An 18777-nucleotide genomic window follows, 5' to 3' on the forward strand; every position below is an offset into this window, starting at 1 on the left:
CAGCGCTTAAACTTGGTTTTCCTCACTTCAAATTCAGTCTTCTGTGCTGGGATGTGAAACTTTCATTAAATGCTTTAATAGTTCATTTGAGCCTTAAATTTCAGACCTGCGTTACGCGTGCAACTTTTTATGGCCCCTTTACTCACACGGCGGTATTTTACAGCCACGCATTGCTGCCTTAAACATATTTAAGCCCTGCACGCAAAGAGTGAAGCGAAGGAGTACGGGTAGATGCCGCCAATATTAGTAAATTTGGCAAACTCGAATCAGGTATGAATATTTTTTACCAAATTCCAAAAGAAATCATCATTATTGCAATCTCTGATCTGTATTTCGTATTAAATTTTGTTGGGAAAAAATTCCAAAAAGTTATAGAGTATACAATCAAATGTAAAAGCTTTTTAATAATTACTTAGATTTCTCTACTAATGAAGCTAAAAGAAAGAAGGCAACCATCTGTTTGAAAAACGATATTGGTTTCTGAAAAATCAATATTTTGGGGCAATTCAAATGAATCTCAATCTTTCAGTTAAGCATTATGGGCTACAGCCGAAGGGTAGTTATATAGTTGCATAAGCCCATTTATTATCTTGCCTGTTTTCACCTTTTTCGAACAGAATAGGAAACAACTATTTAGGCCTTTCTCTAGGTGCCAATCGGTTCAATATTCCAAATGAATGATTTCTTCAGCATTGAATTTACAATTCAGAGCCAATTCTCAGCAGTTTTTAATGAACTTTTCCAAACGGTCCTACACCTCTCTCTGGTCATATTCTTCACCTCATACTACTATTCGCCAATACTCTCTACTTGCAATAATGAACTGATTTTCGTTTACAAAATCGTTATATTTCTGTTGATTATCAAGTGACATCGTCCTTATCCGTACGTGCATATGCGAAAGTTTTTATTGAGCAACTAACTGTGAAATTAAATTGTCAGCTTAAAGCTGTGCTCCCCAATGCTCCCCAATTATTCCCACAGCCATTTGCCACTCGCCATTCCCCACTCACCATTCACCATTGACCATTGACCATCGTGACCATCGTCCAGAGACCATTAACCAGCAACCAAGAACCGTCGAGGAGCGGGCCAAGCGATGCGACTGCAACCAACGGCCACGACCACGACCACCAGCGATTACCAGCAACGCCTGGACACGCAGTTAATGCTGCATTGGTCCTTTTTGGTGAGCATTTTTTGTATCCTAGTTATGGGCGGCTGCAGGTCCCAATCCCTTACACACACACACACACACACACACACACACACACACACACACACACATACGTAGAACTTTGCTGCTATTTGCAGTAAATTGAAAAAGTATTAAATCAATAAATAAAAGTTACACACACCACACACGCACACACACACACACACACACACACACACACACACACACATAGGATTCCCCCAACATTGCACGTGCAACTTTTTTGTGTTGTGCGTGAATTGCTGCGTCGTGTCGCGCGATTCTCTACTCTGCTCTACGCTTACGCTGCACATTTCCTAGCCACTGTATTTTCCACTCTATATATATACATATATAGTATACATGTATATAGTATATTCGTATAAATGTAGTGGGGGTTCGGGCATGCACCACTGAGGTTACACACGCCGTGTTAATTACTCAGAACATTTTAAACGGTGGCCCTGTCGACTCCCAAAATCATTTGTATTGGTATTGATTTAAAAGGGGGGCAGCGCACGTGTCCGTGCTGAGACCGAAACGGTTCGCTCCCAGATTCCCACTGCACCTGGCAATCAAAATCAATGCGAAAATTGCAACGCTGACAAAAAGGGGAACAGAACAGAAACAACAACCGAAGCGGATAAGCGGCATGCCATTCCATTCGAAATAGTAGATACATTTAAAGAATTGGCAGGCAATAAAGAAAAAAAATAATTATTGGGTGAAGAGGGTCGGCCGAATCGATGGCTCGACAACGATATTACATTTTCAGCATAAAATTGATAATACAAGTACTGTAGACCCACAAAGAAAGTATTACCAAACTGTTGGCACATACTTGTATTTAATAGCAACACATTTATGCATTGTCATTAGTATTATTATTATTTAAAAAGAAAGCCAGAATCAATCTGTAATTTCCATATCAAATTATATTTACAGCACAATTACCTTAGAGCAGTTTGTATTCCATTTAAAAATTAAAAATAAATTACTACTTGCCTGTGCATTGCACACTTCAATTTTTAATAAGATTTTCAAGAACTTTCGCTTCAAAATACTCATCTTTAACAAAGAATAATTGTTTTCCAGTTTTTTTTAAATTAATTTTTTAACTCATCTAAGTGTACCTTCGGTCACACGTTGGCTAAACAATATTCCCCTTATGTAGTCTAGTATTATTATATTTTATACAAACATAAACATATTTCTTACGTTTTGGAAGACTTGACTTCAAATTATAGATTTATTTTATTTACAATTGCAGTGAAAACTGCAAAAACTTTTCTTCAATGCTATCGCTTTATAAAAAATTATAAATGTTTAATTAGGAAAAATGCGCCTCAACGCTTTCTATCACTCCTTACATACAAAGTGAATTCATTAAAAGTTAGAATCAAGTATTTTTAAAATTGATAAATTTTCCTTTACTTAACGCAAAACTTTTCCACCTGAACTTCTTCTGCTTTTTGCGAGATGGCGAACAAAATATACTCAGCCTATTACTTTTTTTCCAATAAACATTTATGGTGCGCTCTCGACGTGCCTTACTCTTTGATTTAAATATGAAAAATTGAAATTTTCTCGTCCTCGTCGATTGCACACTGAGGGAAGACATTTTCACCTCAGCTTCTCCGAGAAAGTTTGAATTTATGAATAATAAAATACTTGCTATAAGAAACGTATTCAATTGAAATATTTGCTTATTTAAATGTGGTGCATTCGATTTAAATTTGAATATGAAAAACATATGTAACTTAAATGTTCAAAATATATTTGTATTTTGCTTGGAAATTTAGTTTGCTAGAGGAAACTTGGATAACATAATTAATTTCATTTTAGTTTGGAACAAATATGAGATAATAAAAAAAATTTCAAAATATAAAATTCAAAATATAATAATAATATGATAATATAATAATATAATTATTATAATTATATTTTTTATAATTATAATTATAATTATAATTATAATTATAATTATATAATATAATATAATTATGCAATTCTTTTAATTGCATTTCGAAAGTATTTTAAAGAAACTGTTATTAATTCTTGAGTGATTTCTTTCTCTGCTCTATAATTTTGTATTTATCTTAATGCTTATATAAATGCTTATTTTCATTTGAAACTTTCAATTTTATTTCTAGTTTGATTTATTTTATTTCTTTATGGCTTGAAGTATTTTTATTGTTTATTTCCACTTGAATCATTTCATTTATTCATTTTGCTTCTTTGCAATATATGTAATGTAAACTTTATTTTTATTCAATGTATTTCTTTTTTAATTCTGCTTATTTTATTTATTTCAATTAATTTTTGAGTATTTTTGATCAAAATTTTAACGATTCTTTTGCCCAAATTTGAGCTTTTATTGCTCATTCTAATATCTTGTATTTTTCGTTAATTTTTATCTATAATTTTAATTGGAACTTCTAAGATTGCTATAGCTTTTTTTTTTGATGGACTATAGAATGGCTTGGACTACATTGGGCTGTGAATAGCAATGAAAATAATTTTCCGTCGGAGATTCAAATTAGATTAAATTTCCTGTTAAATATTTTGCCATGCGTTGGACAATCCTGTTGGAAAAGCGAATTTCTCCTGTTTGAATTAAATGGAATTAAAGTAAAAGCGAAAAATAGTGTCTGCACTTGCATTTCAGCGAATGTCTGGCATTTGTTGATTGAAACAATACTTCTTAATTGCGCTGCTAATAAACCGTAATATACTCCTACTCGATTAGGAAAAGCAAAGGATGGGAAAGGAGAAAGGAAACGGGTTGGCCGTTTTTTTTTTTTTTGCATCTGCTTCGGTTTTAATTTGCTTTTGTGAACTCGCGAATGAAATATCATCATGTTGCACAGTGTGCTTTATAATTTTTTCTGTAAATAGTTATTATCATTAACGGCCACAAGCCGCAGTAGCAAACAGCCGAAGGCGGCAAAGGCGCCACAACGCTCGGACTCGATGCGGTGCGGTGCGGTGTGGTGCCGTGTTGCACATTTTCGCGTTGCATGCTGCAGCATTTGTTGTCTGCTGTCGCTCCAAAGGACTCTCCGGCGGACTCCAATGGACGCCACAGACAAGAGATAGCGGAGCCGGAGTGGTATTTAGCATAAACCGTTTTGCTTATCGTTTTGTTTTTGCTTGTTTGTTTTTCCATAAAGTAAAGGCGATAGCATCTCCCACCCCCCCCCCCCCCCCCCCTCTCTCCACCTCCATGAAGCATCCACTTCTTTGCTGCGGTCGATTGCATTTAGCTATGGCCGTTTGGAACTTCAACTTCAACCGAACACTCCAGTTCCTCTCAAGGCAATACCTGACTGGAGTGGACAAGATTCCTGCCTAATTGGTATAATCCTGGGCTCGACTGGGCTGGGCAGAGCTGGTCTGGTCTAACCCTGAAATGGTATGGGGAAAGAGTATGGCAGCTTCGGCATGTCGGTTGGTAATTTTCTGGCTCTGCCATTCTTGGCTTGTTGCGTTTTTTCTACCCCTGTTCTATTTTTTTGAAATTGTTTGTGCTCCAACTATGGCTTGCCGTCCCATTCCCATCCCAACCCGAGCTGTGGATGAGCGCATGGGGGAGAGGATGCGAGGGGGCGTGTCATTTTATGCATGCATTTTTTAATAGCTTAAATATGCGGCAATAAAACTTTAGCACGCTTTTCGACCCATCGGCGCGGCGGGCTGCTCGCGAGACGCACACGTATCTAACAAGTCCCTCCTTCCCTCCTTCCCTCCTGCACCTCCATGCCCAGACTAGCCGGCATTTTGACTTTTAAATAGCCAACTTGATGAGACTGCACCAATGTGCGGTAAATATGCAAAAGGCAGCAACTTGAGTGCGCGAATACATAGACAGACTGCCCCTAATCCCGAGCAGGACTAGGGCATTGGGTATTGCGTTCCGTTTGTTAAGTGACTGGTGCTTATCTCAGGAAAGGGAATACCACCACTACCAATAGTATCAGCTTCTTCAGCACCTGTCCTTCTCCACATGTCCACAGATCTAAGAGTGCATTTTATGTTCAGCTTCGCTGCATGTCCTTAGTGCGTCATTTAATGTTATCCTGCCACGAGCCGGTACCTCCATTTTCGTGCATGACACTTAAAAGTGTCCGCCAACGTTGCACAGTGGCTGGCTTTGGCCAATAAAAGGGATAGCTTAAAGGTTCCCCAGTTTCGTTTTTACACTCAGCACAAATATGCATAAACAAATTAAATTAGGAACTGGGATATAAATACTTTTTTATAAGCTCATCAGGGGATAAACTCATGAGAAATTGAAAACCATATTTAGATTCTGCTAAAATTTTTGCGCTCTCTTATAATTTCATAACTTTGCTTTAATAAAGCTGCTTGTGAGCAGATTCCCAGATACTAGTTATATTCAATTGAAGTGTTATTTAAAACAATAACAATTAGCAGATTTCAACTGATGACTTTTTCTAAAAAGCGCGTCTGATCTCTTCTTAGTACTTTTGATGAGTAATTTGTGTCGCCTAGGATTGTCTAAGCATTTCATTAACATCTTTCTTTCCATCTTTCCATTTTTTCTATTATCTTTAGTCCTTCTTCTCTTTTTTTCGCTTTATTCTCGATTTGTCATATTTTCACTCGATCTATTAGGTGATGTCGTCATCTTCATCTTTCTGATGATTCATCATCAACTGAATCTATTTCTCGTCTTTTTGCATCATTCGTTTCACCATTTTGTCATAATGTTCTTTTGTCTTCTCCTGTTTTCTCTTTATTCTCACCTTTTCATATTTTCACTCGATTTATTAGATAATGTCATCAACTTCGTATTCCTATATGACCATTATATTATAAACATCTTTCAACACCTTTTCTCTTGATTAACTCTCGTCTTTTGTCTTTCTTCTCGATCTAATAGTAATAATCTCCTCGCACTTTATCTTGACTTGGATCTTTCTTGTGTCAACTTGTCTTTTTGCTTTTTGTTCGTGTAAGTCCTTTTCTAGAAAGATGAAAAGACTTACTTACTTACTTACTCAAAGACGACAGAACACTGCGAAAAACTGTAACTTATTTTTAAAAATATAAACAATTTTGGTATAAAAACTTTTTGAATTATGCTGTTAAATAATTTGTTGAAAAGCTGAAACAGTTCATGTTGTTACTATAATTTTGGCAGTATTCTTTATAATTTGTCACAATTCGCTATTTGAGTTCAAATTTCAGTTCTCTCAATGCATTTAATGTCATCGCTGATTTTAGTCAACACTTTCGTACACACACTCCACTGTGACGATGGAAAAAATGACACGGACTGGAAATTGGGGAAGCTTTGAGCCATGGAGGAGCATATAAATACACATAAGTGTGTGCGTGCGAATGGGCATAAGCATAGTTCTTGGGTTTATAGGCGTGTTATTTCATTAGCATAATCAAATGGCTGATCTGTCCCCCATTTCCATTTCCGTTTCCACAAGACAACCCAGATGCCAATTTGCACCTGAACGATCCGGTCGATTGGTTGCTTGGTCTGTTATGATTATGGGTTTTCCTTTCACATCACTTCACATCACAGTTGACGATGTTTTTACAGAGCAGAGTGTCCCAATACCCCCTCCCGTCCCCTCCGCCCTTCCACAACACCTGCACATAGTTGTGCCTTCGATGCCATATCCCTTTGTGCCTTTCACTGCTGTCCCGAATTTGGGGAATTCTTTGCTCAAAACCATCAACTTGCAGGCATTGTCAGCGACTTCAACAACAGACCGTAGCATGCCGCATGTGGCAAGAACTCAGCAGCAAGCAGTGAGCTGCACGCAGCTCGCAGCTCAACTGTTTTCATCATGCCCGCTTTGATTGTCGTAAACGTACCCCAGAGCCGAGCAGAGAAAGGGCTGAGAGATGAACTTGTGGGTTTTGCATGAAATGCACTTCCACTTCCACTAAAGGGTGTCCCTTCAAGAGCTAAAGAACTTAAATTTGAACAGAGTAAAGCCTAGAAAGCTGTTCAATGCATTTTTACAAATTGAATGGACAATACATAACAATATTTTCAATCCAATTCCCCATACACTTGCTGTAGGCCTAGTGTCTTTTTATGACCTCCAGCAACTTATGAGGCTAACCCCGAGCGATTTAAATGAACCATTCCGGGTCTAATTTGCTCAGATGGTATACAGTTTTAATTAGACATAATTGGAAATATATTACAACAATTTGCTCTATGACTTTCCATAATGCTTTTTCAAGCGAATATTAATTGATATTATTATAATAAAATATTAGGGTTTTGTACTTTGAAGGTACAATCAATCGTCTCAGATAATTTATAGCTTTTATTTAATTTCATGTTACTATATATTATCAATTATTATGTAATTTATATATTTAAATAATTGTTATGTAGCTCTCGAGAAGAGTTGCAATTTAGCAGCTCCCATAAAAAAAGGCACCCTCTAAGTGTAGGCAAGATATAACTCAAAATCATGGCACTTAGTCGCCGTCTCTTACCTGTCCCTGCAGGTAGACGAAAAAGTAGTGGCGAGAAGGTGGGTGGGTGTGTGAAAAAAAAGAGAGCTGCGCTGATAGATTTTCGCTGTCTAATTTCCCAAAGTTCCACAACTCAAGCCGGCAATATGTCAAAAGCGCTGCACGGCTTTTCAAGTGCACGTGCCAAAATGAAGCTGGAAGTGTGTCAGGTGGCATTTCCATTGTGAATCCCCGCCTCCTGCTCCTCTTGCCACATTCCTCCTGCAAAGGCTTTGTACCGTTGTCGGTTGCTTTGAGTTATGATTTATGTTAACACCGTTGCAGCCCTCGCTCTAGCCTCGAACGACTTCGGCTTCGGGCTTCAGGCTTCATGTCACTGCTCAAATTGTCTGCATACAACAGCGGATAATAGCGCACTAAAATATGAGCATACAAACAAAGGCAAATGTCTACACACACACACACACGCAGACACGCACACGCACACTCAGCGCCATTCCAGCCCACCCGGATATACTCGCACATACTATAGGTATGTACTTGTACGTCGGTATGGGTATGGACTGACGATGACAGCCGTGTGATGCTGTGGACAGAATCCTGCCATAATTACGACCATAAAGTGGAAGAGAATTTGTAGATACAAACACATATCCAAGCATAGTGCATCTGCATACTATACTCGTATGTATACTTGTATTCCCCGCTCAATTAAAGCTAATATCTACTGCCATCGATGAGCTTCCAGCAAACAGCTATTAGAAGGATCTCAGCCGAACTTGCCACAGTCGCCGTCCCAGTTCAGTTAATGTCCCTCATGGCCTTATCGCACTACACTAATCGCTAGACAAGAAATTTGACTTCATTACGGAAGTCGGAGTGGGAGGAAAATGTCACTAAAAGTGCAGTTTCTGTTGTGCGGTTCGAAAACTTCAAATTTTATTTTATGTTTAGCCTCATAAGGACATTTCATTGCACATTTCCCACAAGATATCCCTCGGCACGAGCTGTTCATTTTGATTTTATTCTTTCTCTTCCCATTTTTTTAAAGCATTTGAAACAAACACAAATAAATATAATAAGACATATGAATCGCAAAGGTAGACTATCGTTTCGATAACTTCATATAATTTATATGATTTAACCAGGTATTGGACTTGGTCCCAACAAAGATCCTATAACTCTTTTATGATAAGTTTGTATAATGGTCTGATCTCGTCAGTCTCCATAGGACATAGAAATGGCAAATATTTCTGGCACCTCATTAAAAATAAAACACTCATACTTCTAATCATATTCATTTAAAAACATGTTAGTTTCTGAATACAGATTAAATACAAAAACCGGCAAAGTTAACAGTAGGCAATGAGATACTTAGGTCCATATCAACATTAATGTTATTAAATGATTTAGGCAATGAAGAAAATACATAAATATTTTACTTAATTATTTCTGAATATGGATTATTACTCTGTTACTTATTGAAAATATTGATGTCGAATTCGACTGATCGGACTGGTCGGACTGATCGCACTGTGTCTTTATTTTACTATTAAGAATGCTTCATTTAAAAAAAAAAAAAATTTTATGTAAAACAGCTATTCAGAAAATGTTGCTCTTGCACATTTTATTAGTTAGGGTTAAAAAAAAAACATTATTCTTCTTATCGCATATAAGACCATATATTTTAAGTTGGCCCGTATTTCCTGGCTGCATTTCTAAAACATATCGCTCCCATAACTAATGCTTCAAGCGGTGATCTGTGTTCCAACGTAGGTTCACCTTGGTTGCTTCTCTATTATGAACATCCTCAATTCAGATATATACATATATAAATAACAAATACATATCACAGCTGGATTAAAGTTAATTACTGCTTTGTTAGGAAGTCTGCTATAACGCTATAATTTCCGCTAGTCGCAAAATGTATCATCTTTCCCTTAGTCGGCATTAGAAATGCTTTAGGACTGACGGGAAAAAAGCTAAGTCGCATCCAATTATATCAGAGTTAAACGGGCTGTGATTTCATCCTAGCAAAGTTGTTACTTCGCTGCGCTTTCCAGCACTGGCTGCAGCTTTTGATAGTTATGGCGGCTGTCTGTCACTTTCGAACACAGTAGAACAGAAAGAAGAATAGAGATAAAGAAAACACAACTGGCTTATGAGGCGCGATGTATGCCGCCGTAAAACCGCTCTCGAAGTATCTTCGTCTGAAGACGGTACGGATATACGATCCGATATTTACGCTACACTCCAAATGCACGATTGTTATTCTGCTGACGTGCACGTTCCTGTTGTCGGCGAAGCAATACTTCGGCGAGCCCATACTCTGCATTAGCTCCGAGAAACATACGGAATACGTGCAGTCCTACTGCTGGACTATGGGGACGTACATATTGCCGGGCGGTGCGGAGAACGAGACTGAACAATCGAAGATATCGGACAGTTTTTTTGAAAGCATGAGCAGCCCGATTAACTTGACGAGCTTGCGCTCTCTGGTCGGACACAACGAGCAATACGCGCGCATCATATCCATAGCCGAAGGAGTTGGTCCAGAGAAGCGGGGCGTTACGAAGCGCCTTTATTTGCGATACTACCAATGGGTATTCATGATACTGCTTTTTCAGTCCATGCTCTTCTACTTTCCCTCGTATCTGTGGAAGGTGTGGGAGGGACAGCGCATGGAACAGCTTTGCTCGGAGGTGGGCGATGCCTTAATACTGGAGGAGACGTACCGAACCCGCCTCCAGATGCTCACCAAATATTTCCGGGCCGAATTCACGAACATTCACTTCTGCTATGCCACCAAGTATGTATTCTGCGAGATACTCAATCTGCTGATCAGCGTAAGTAGTCACCAGTCCCAAAAATAATTGATAGCTGAACCCATTTTCGTCACAGCTGCTCAACTTCTGGATCATGGACGTCGTCTTCAATGGCTTTTGGTTCAAATATATCCACGCACTGGCTGCTATACCTGTTTATGATTGGAACCTTTGGAATTTGATGACCTCGCGCGTCTTCCCCAAGGTGGCCAAGTGTGAGATGTTCGTTTACGGACCAAGCGGTTCACCCAACATTCTGGACTTCCTCTGCGTGCTCCCACTGAACATTCTCAACGAGAAGATCTTCGCTCTGCTCTATGTCTGGTTTCTATTCATTGCCATGTTGGCTGGCATCAACATATTCTACCGAGCGCTGCTCATCTGCAGCTCGGAGCTGCGTCTTCAACTGCTGCGCACCCATCTGCGTGGCATGTCCAAATCGCAGGTTCGCAAAGTACTCTCCAATGCGGGCTATGGTGATTGGTTCGTGCTCATGAATGTCGGCATCAATGTTAATCCGACACTGTTCCGGGAGCTCATGGAACATCTCTACGAGCAGTGCCTTCTGCCTGTAGTGCGCCCAACCAGCCAACCCTCGATCCGTGGCACCAGCGTGCCGAGAGCCAAGGACGTAAATAGCGCGAACGGCGCTGACGAGAGTGATACGAATACCAATAATGGGGCGGATGTGTTGGCACCTCCTCAAATACCGATCACCTTTAATTTGCGGAGCGATAACGAAGAGCAGATGACCAGAAATAGATTCTTCAACGAGAGCCAGGCCTGACCCCCAAACAGAGACGAGAACACGAGCCTTGTCACTAATTATACCTACTTCAAAATAACCGGAGGAGCAACTTCGCTACTTTTCCAGTACTTTTCTGGGTGTATCAAACAACAAAGGTAAACACCGACGAGCATCGAAATTCAAATAAATGCCCTAATCAAAACTAAAACGTGCTTCGGTCTGCTCCCGGCTAGGCGCGGGGGTTACAAGGGGCCGTCCCGCTGACAGCCGTATGCCAAAAACTTAAACAAAGTTGGCAAAAGTTATTCAACATTTTGCTGCAACGGGGAGATGATGATGATGATGGCAAAACTCTGCCGCTGGTTGCCAACAGGTAGAACTAACGAAAACAACATTAAAATGTCGGTGACAACAACAACACTAGCAGCAGCCGTAACATCAACAATAATGCAAATAGAGGCAATGAGAATTGCAGCCACATTCCCTAGCTACAACATAAATATAGTAGTGCTGTGCACTAAATCCTACAGTTATTTCCCCCTTTTCACGATCATTATACATAGATGTTTTTCACGTTCCGAAATTTGGGCTCATATCTATCCCTTAAAAGCTTTTACTTATCTGCCATATGAACGATTGGCGTAAAACTCTCTCTTGTAAGTATTAAAGTCTGTAGTCCGAATATTCAACGAAATCGGTGCGCGATTTCATAAAGTACTTATAGCTGCCGAACCTATCTCAGCTAAAATACCAAATTCCTTTTTGTTTATCTTGACATTTTCATTAAAATTATTAATGTAATTGTCGCTCTATTCTGATATAAAATGGAATTCAATGCACTTCAACACTTTGGAAGGCCTATTATAATTAAAGGACTATAACACAGAGAGAGGTAACTCTAGTAATTAAAGCTTCCATAGCTTGTAAGCTTTTAAGTAAGATCTTTTCGGAGATGTCCAGAATTTATGAAAACGAAATCAACAGTTGGAAAGAAATATTGTTACCTCCATTTAACAGGAAAAGTAAAGTCAAACTGCAGTTAAGGTTTAACTTTCGGCGCTTTCGGTGTTCTATTATTAGTCTGCTCTTTAATCTTTCAGCAAGTAGTTGTTTTTTTTCTCACTAATGATACTAATTCTTAAGTATTTTTCATTTAATAATGATAGCAACGCGTCGTAAATTGTAAGCTCTGTACGATTTTCAGGCTAGTTTTTATCATTAAATAGGTAACTTTTATTACTTATGTATTTGATTTGATTGAGTTTAAAACACTCTTTTCATTAACATAATTTTTAAACAAATTTTTGAAATTCTCCGATTATCTGAACATTCGAAATTTCGAGAATTTTGATTGACAGATTTCTTGAAATCACGCATGCAGTTCTCTACTATACGTATGCGAGTAGTACGCATTATCCAACATCCAGCAGGAACAGCAGTAGCAACAACTACAACAATAAGAACGGCTATAACAAGAACAACAATGTAAAAGTCGACAGGAAGTGCAACGATAGCGCTCAAAATGCTAAAAATAAACATTACCATTACTTTGCAGTGGAAAAGTGCGGAGTGACGGGGGGTCGGAGGGGGGAGACGTGCAAAAGCACAAAATAAACAAAGTTAATTTTAATTAAAAACCGCAGGAAACCGAAAACAGCAACAACAACAACAGCAAAATGCTAGTTAAAATGGGCGGACATGGGGGCGTGGCATCTTTTTGCATATTCATGTAATGTGTCAAATGTTATAGTGATGGGGTGTGGCTGATGGTGTGCGTGTGTGTGTGTGTGTGTGTGCGGAAGGATGGAGGAAGGCTGGTTGCCTGCAGCCACAAACAAATGCAGACAGTCGTTAGCCAATCTTCCCCCCCCCCCCCCGTGCCACCGTGCCCCGCATGCCCCACAGCTATAAAGACACCAAAATGAAAACTTAGAAAAAAGACACGTGTAAACAACGGAAGAAAAAAGAAACTCTGGTATTTTCAGTAACACCCACAAGCATTAAAGGATATGCCATGCAGGTAAAACAGTTAGGGCTGCAGCAATGGCTTTCTAAAGAGGTAACACCCTGGCAATTCAATATTATTAAAAACTGTAGAGACTCGAACCCAAAAGTTGACGCATCTATAGACCTAACCAATGACTCCCACGTTCAAATGAGTATAAACTGCAATAACTAACTAACTACAACTTAATACAGCCTGTTGCAAAAAGCAAAAAAAAATACAATAGACATTTAAATACTTGGTACTGCTCCAATAAACCAACAATGCTGAAGATAATAAAAAAAAAAATACATTTTAACTAGTTTTCAAAGAATTTTACCTCATTTCTAAATTATTAACTGATTATTCTCTGATTAAAATGGCAAAGATGTAGCTGGCCTTGTTCTCTCGAGAAAAAATACTTATGCTATTTTCTAAATTCTTACCAAGTGCTTTTATAGAATACTTTAATTTACAATGAAAAAATCAAGATTTTTCGTAACTCCATACAGTTTAGAAGCTGGTTGACTGTTTTTGACGGAGAATTTTATATTTTACGATGCACCTACAATTATATACTTCTTTTAAACAAACTGAACTTTTGAAGAAACTTTCAAAACTACTAAATATAACGTTGGGTTACAATATCGTTATGGCAATAACACATTTTGCACCGATAATATCTATATTATATATATCAGCCATTTCGAAGACCTTAGTGAGGCATTATTTCGAATTTTGCACCGACTGCCCATAGATAATATGGGGCTACCAGCCAAGTTCAGTCTTTTTAGCTTTATTTCAACAGTAATTGATGCTCGTACGAACGGATGTCTGCCCATCCGATGGACTGATTATTATTAAGAAAATTATACACTGTTTTATATTAATATGGGCAGTGGCTGCAGACTAACATCGACTAAATTACAAAAATATATGCAGTGTGTATGCATATTTGGAAATTTGGATGGCATATCTATTCAAGAGGGCTCGGAGCTTACCTTGCCTTGGGCCATGGGTTGGCCAAAATGCAGAGCCCAGTCACCGCGAAATGGAATGGAATCAATTTTTCATCAAAATTTTTGAGCACGCACCACACACCTGTCGACGACGCCATTCCGGACACCATAGCCGATGCATATGAACACGCAAACACACACTATACTGGCATATACTCGTACTCGTATCTGCCGAGGCTGGGTTGTGGGTTCGATTTTGGTTACAATGGCGGGCTTGGACCGCATCGCATTGGAACGCAACGCAACATGAAACCCAAAAATGTAATTGAAAAGTTATTTTGTTACACGTGGCCGAGGCTGTTGTTTCATTTGCTTTGTTTACACGCTGGTCTGGTCCGTCTGGTTCTGCACTCGTCCGGCACCCGCATTCCCCCGATCCTGTGGGCCGCCCGTCGGCCACCGCCAGAGAGCTTCCGAGTTGCGCATTGTCGGTAATTTTGTGTGCGTACCAACCAAATTTTAATTAATTCGTACTGTGGCAAATTAAATTTAACTTAAAACGTTTCGTATTGCAAAATTTAGATCGGCATGTGGTCTACAACAATGGCTTAAAAGCAGTTACAACCGCCACGCCCCTCCACGCAACGCCCAGCCCCGCCTCGTCACCACACACATACATACATAGATATACACCGCCAGCACGGCTTAGTGGAGGCTTTCTTATTAGCATATAAATGGCATTCCACCCCGAAATAACATTTAAATAACTCTTATATGTTTATTTATTGACTTAGCTTTAATTGCCCGGTGCCCGACCTCCGCGTAATTTGACACTCTTGTTTGGGTCAACCCGGCCCGCCCCAAGATCCTCGCTCAATTAAGATGCCAATTCATTTTCCATTTACGACACAGCTGCAAAAACACAAAGCCAAACTCCAGCCCTCCATCATAATTAAGCATTTAATTATTTGACGAGGTTTTATCGATCCTGAGACATCTTGTAAGAGTTGTGGCTACACAAATGGACTTCTGGATTCTGAAATAAATGAAAATAAAGCTTTTTGATTTCTACAAGATTGAGTTCAGAAATGTCCAGCACTTTCCACACACGTGGGCCTGAAGGGGTCTCTCCCTTGGTTCCGCTAATGAGCCTAGTCAATTGCACAATCTCCATTTTTGGTATATCTGTGAGATCATTTCGGAAATCATGAGCCTTCTTCCCCTTCCTTGTCTCTATAGCTTTTACGAAAACAAATAAAACGCGCTTAGTGGTTTTCGTTTTCAAAAATATACTTTGTATTTATGGTGAAAACCGTCACAATATAAATATAATTATGGCTTTAATAATTCTATAATTCATTGTTGTTTACTCTTAATTATAGTAATTATTTGTGCATAACTACTTAATGTTTATTTCTATTGCTATTTCAGAATACAATCATTTCAACTGTTGAAGCACTCACATTTTTGTTGATAAACGATTTAAGCGCTGAGAAATGAATATTTTAATATTGTTGCATAAACATTCATACATACTAACTAGTAGATGGCTGTGTATAAACATATTTAATTTGATTTATTTAAAATTGTGATTGCAGCAGTTAACGAGCACAACAACACCAGCCCGGACGGCATTAAGGCTAATGGTTTGCATTTTCAATATAGCATTGTTTAAAATCAAGTCCAAGCGGACGCACCAGACACAATGGTGTTGTGAGCGCAATGCCTTGGATGTTGGCAATTTTAGCACACACACATTGCCAACCAGGCAGACAGGTATGTGTGTGTGTGTGTGTGTGTGTGTGTATGTGTATGTGTTCGTACCTATGGCCGGTTAAGAGCAGTCTTTTAACTCTATTGGCAACTGATTAGCATTTAAATTAAAATGTCGCAAAGTGGCCTTAACAAAATGTTGCTATGTATGAAGCGTGTGCGCATAGTTGTGTGCGTGTGTATGTGTGTGTGTAGTATCCTTTTTTGCATCGCTGCTGCCTGATATTCCTGGCTATTGTCTCTCTGGTGTCATCTGTTTATGCCGCCGCCGAGATTGCGCTACTCCTGCCCTTCTTGTCCCGTCTCGCCTCGCCTCGTCACGACCCGCCTTGATTGCCTTTGTGTCGTCGGCCATACACGATATTGAAGCGATATACATAGCTGCGAAACTTCAAAGAGCACTTCATTATAAATATTAATTGTATTTGTATGAATAATTTTGATCGGTTTCGTTATTTGTGCGCCCCACTCATCGCTAATTCTGATGAGAAATAAAACACGCCCTCATCTCGAAACCAATTGGTTTTTTTATTGCAACAGCCAGTTGGCTTTAAGCCAAACCGACATACATACAAGTTATCGTCTTTCATAATGATGCATATAGAAAATGTTTAATATTGAAAAATGTAATCGTGTAAAAGGCACAGCTCAATAAAGGCAATGTCAATTGTAAAATGGCACGTCCTGCTGAAGGAAGAAGGCACTTCCCGGCACATCAGCTAATACTTTTCCCAGGCCTCTGCTTCTTCGCTATAGTTTTCAAAGTACTTTGTATCGGTGGGCGATGAAAGCGGTAGCTCAAATGGTGATTTCAAGGATAGCGCTTGCAAGCTCTTCCAATCGAATTCAAAATACCACCTTTAAATAAAATAGAACAACAAATAATTTTGATCGATTATAACTTCTTTGGAACTCCAACTCACATAAAGGGTGAGAGCTGGAAGTAATTATCAAATTTGATTTAAAATTCCAAGAGTTACGGGAGTTAAGAAAAATCAGTAAAAGCGAGGGAGTGGTGGAAAGGAGGACATTTTTGAAATATACTTGTACTGCGTACACATATAAGGTATCTGTGTGTCTCTAGCTCTTATAGTCTCTGACAACGAGGTTTTCATACGCACAGAGTTATGGAAAACCATTAATAGCGGGGAAGCGGAGGTGCATCATAAAAAATTTAAATAATGATTGGCAACATCGAGATTTTCTACTCATACTTAGGCGAGGAGCGTACAAAATACACAGACCAGTGATTTTTAATATCCTTCATGCCATTTTTCTGATATCCAAGACGATGTAGAGGTTCAGGACAACAAAGATTTTTTATAAGATCCACAGCACATTCAGGCATATCTATTGGAAAGCAAACTTCATCAATGCCCTTTAATATAAGATCGTACGTCTTTTCCGGGCTGTCTGCAATAAATGGTGCCCTGAAAATAGAAATTCTGTAGTTGAGCTTTAAAATAAATATATAAATAAATAACAATTATAAAAACATATAAGTTAAACATACGTGGAGTTCAGTAGATCATATATTAATATACCCAGGGCCCAGTAATCAACTCCATAGTCATATCCTTTCTTAAGTATGGCCTCTGGCGCCATATATTCGGAGGTGCCACATAAAGTATAGCTTTTGGTATTTGGATTCAAATATTTTGCAATGCCAAAATCAACCTGAAACACATACATACACATACACGTATGTGAGATTTTGACGCACTTCTTTGAAAATAATGGAACATACCATCTTTACATATCCATTGCTGTCAAACATCAAATTCTCCGGCTTCAGATCTCTGTAAACAATATTGCGGGCATGCAAAAATTCGAGTGCCTCAATCACACAGGCCGATATGAATTGCGCATTGTATTCTGGCAATCCGCCATTTCTGCGCAGAAACGAAAAGACTTCGCCCCCCAAGCAGGGCTCCATCAGCAAATATGTGCATCTGCTATCCTGCAACGTTTTATGGAGGTGACAGATGAAGGGACTATTGCATTGCTCCAAAATTTTGCATTCGTTATCAATACGATGCCGTTGGTCGCAAGAATTGATGTCCATCTTCTTAAGACACTTCATCGCATAGACATCGTTGGCATGCGTAACGAGATTTACGCGTCCAAAGGCGCCCACACCCAAAGTAGCCACAAATTTCAGTTCACTAAGCTGCATGTCAATGTCCATACTGCAGAAAAGAAAAAAATAAAACACTTTATAAGATGCTAGTAATTCATTATATACTTTTAAGTACAATGTTTCGATGCACTGCGACGCCTCACAAATTATTTAAAAAAATTTTTTACCTTTTCTTTACAGTAGCAAATACTATTGGCCCAATAACCTCAATCTCTTGAAAAATGTCAATTGTCAAATTTTACCGGCGTTGGTGCGTTTTTTTTCGTTTCAGTTACATTACAAGAGCTATCGAGTGCATCGCATATTCCTGTTAGAAGTCGCAGTGTTGAAAAGTAGGACGAAGTAACTAAGTATATCTAAATTAAGATATTGCTTAACTGATTTTTGGAAGGTAAAGAAAAGGTATTATCAGCAACCATTTACTTTGTATCGCTTTGAAAAGCTTTCCTTACTGAAAATCCGCAAAATACGAACTTCAAAATGAAGTGATCACGCATACAAGCGTTTCAAATTGTTCCTTATAATCTCATTATTCTAAAATCATTATTCTCATTATTCTAATGGCATTTAGTAAAAACATTTTGCTGACTTTGTACTGTGAGCACCCCCTTTCCCTAAAAAGGAGAAATCATCTTCTCAACTTAATCAACTAAAAAAATGGTCTATATTATTCATT

General features: G+C 38.7%; 2 protein-coding genes across 2 annotated transcripts; one reads left to right on the forward strand and one right to left on the reverse strand.

Moving 5' to 3' along the window:
• Positions 1-9843: 9843 nt before the first annotated feature.
• Positions 9844-11433, forward strand: LOC115627309 (innexin inx6). The gene is made up of 2 exons (XM_030522952.1): positions 9844-10518; positions 10574-11433. Exons 1-2 carry the CDS (start codon positions 9844-9846, stop codon positions 11282-11284), a joined length of 1386 nt encoding a protein of 461 aa, XP_030378812.1. The 3' UTR covers positions 11285-11433.
• A 5247-nt stretch (positions 11434-16680) lies between these two features.
• Positions 16681-18149, reverse strand: LOC115627378 (cGMP-dependent protein kinase, isozyme 1-like). Its single transcript, XM_030523031.1, has 3 exons — positions 17709-18149; positions 16885-16898; positions 16681-16819 (listed from the first exon to the last, which is right to left on the reverse strand). The coding sequence occupies exons 1-3, from the start codon at positions 18147-18149 to the stop codon at positions 16681-16683; spliced, it is 594 nt and encodes a 197-aa protein (XP_030378891.1).
• Between the last annotated feature and the right edge of the window lie 628 nt (positions 18150-18777).

The sequence above is a fragment of the Scaptodrosophila lebanonensis genome, unplaced genomic scaffold (genome assembly GCF_003285725.1).
Source record: "Scaptodrosophila lebanonensis strain 11010-0011.00,11010-0021.00 unplaced genomic scaffold, SlebRS2 tig00000092-arrow-pilon, whole genome shotgun sequence".
Lineage (NCBI taxonomy): Eukaryota > Metazoa > Arthropoda > Insecta > Diptera > Drosophilidae > Scaptodrosophila > Scaptodrosophila lebanonensis.

Excerpts from the sequence above, each read along its gene's own strand:
- LOC115627309 (XM_030522952.1), top strand. The coding sequence starts at position 9,844 with ATGTATGCCGCCGTAAAACCGCTCTCGAAGTATCTTCGTCTGAAGACG. Across the intron at positions 10,519-10,573 it reads TACTCAATCTGCTGATCAGC|CTGCTCAACTTCTGGATCAT; the intron begins GTAAGTAGTCAC and ends TTTTCGTCACAG.
- LOC115627378 (XM_030523031.1), bottom strand. The coding sequence starts at position 18,149 with ATGGACATTGACATGCAGCTTAGTGAACTGAAATTTGTGGCTACTTTG.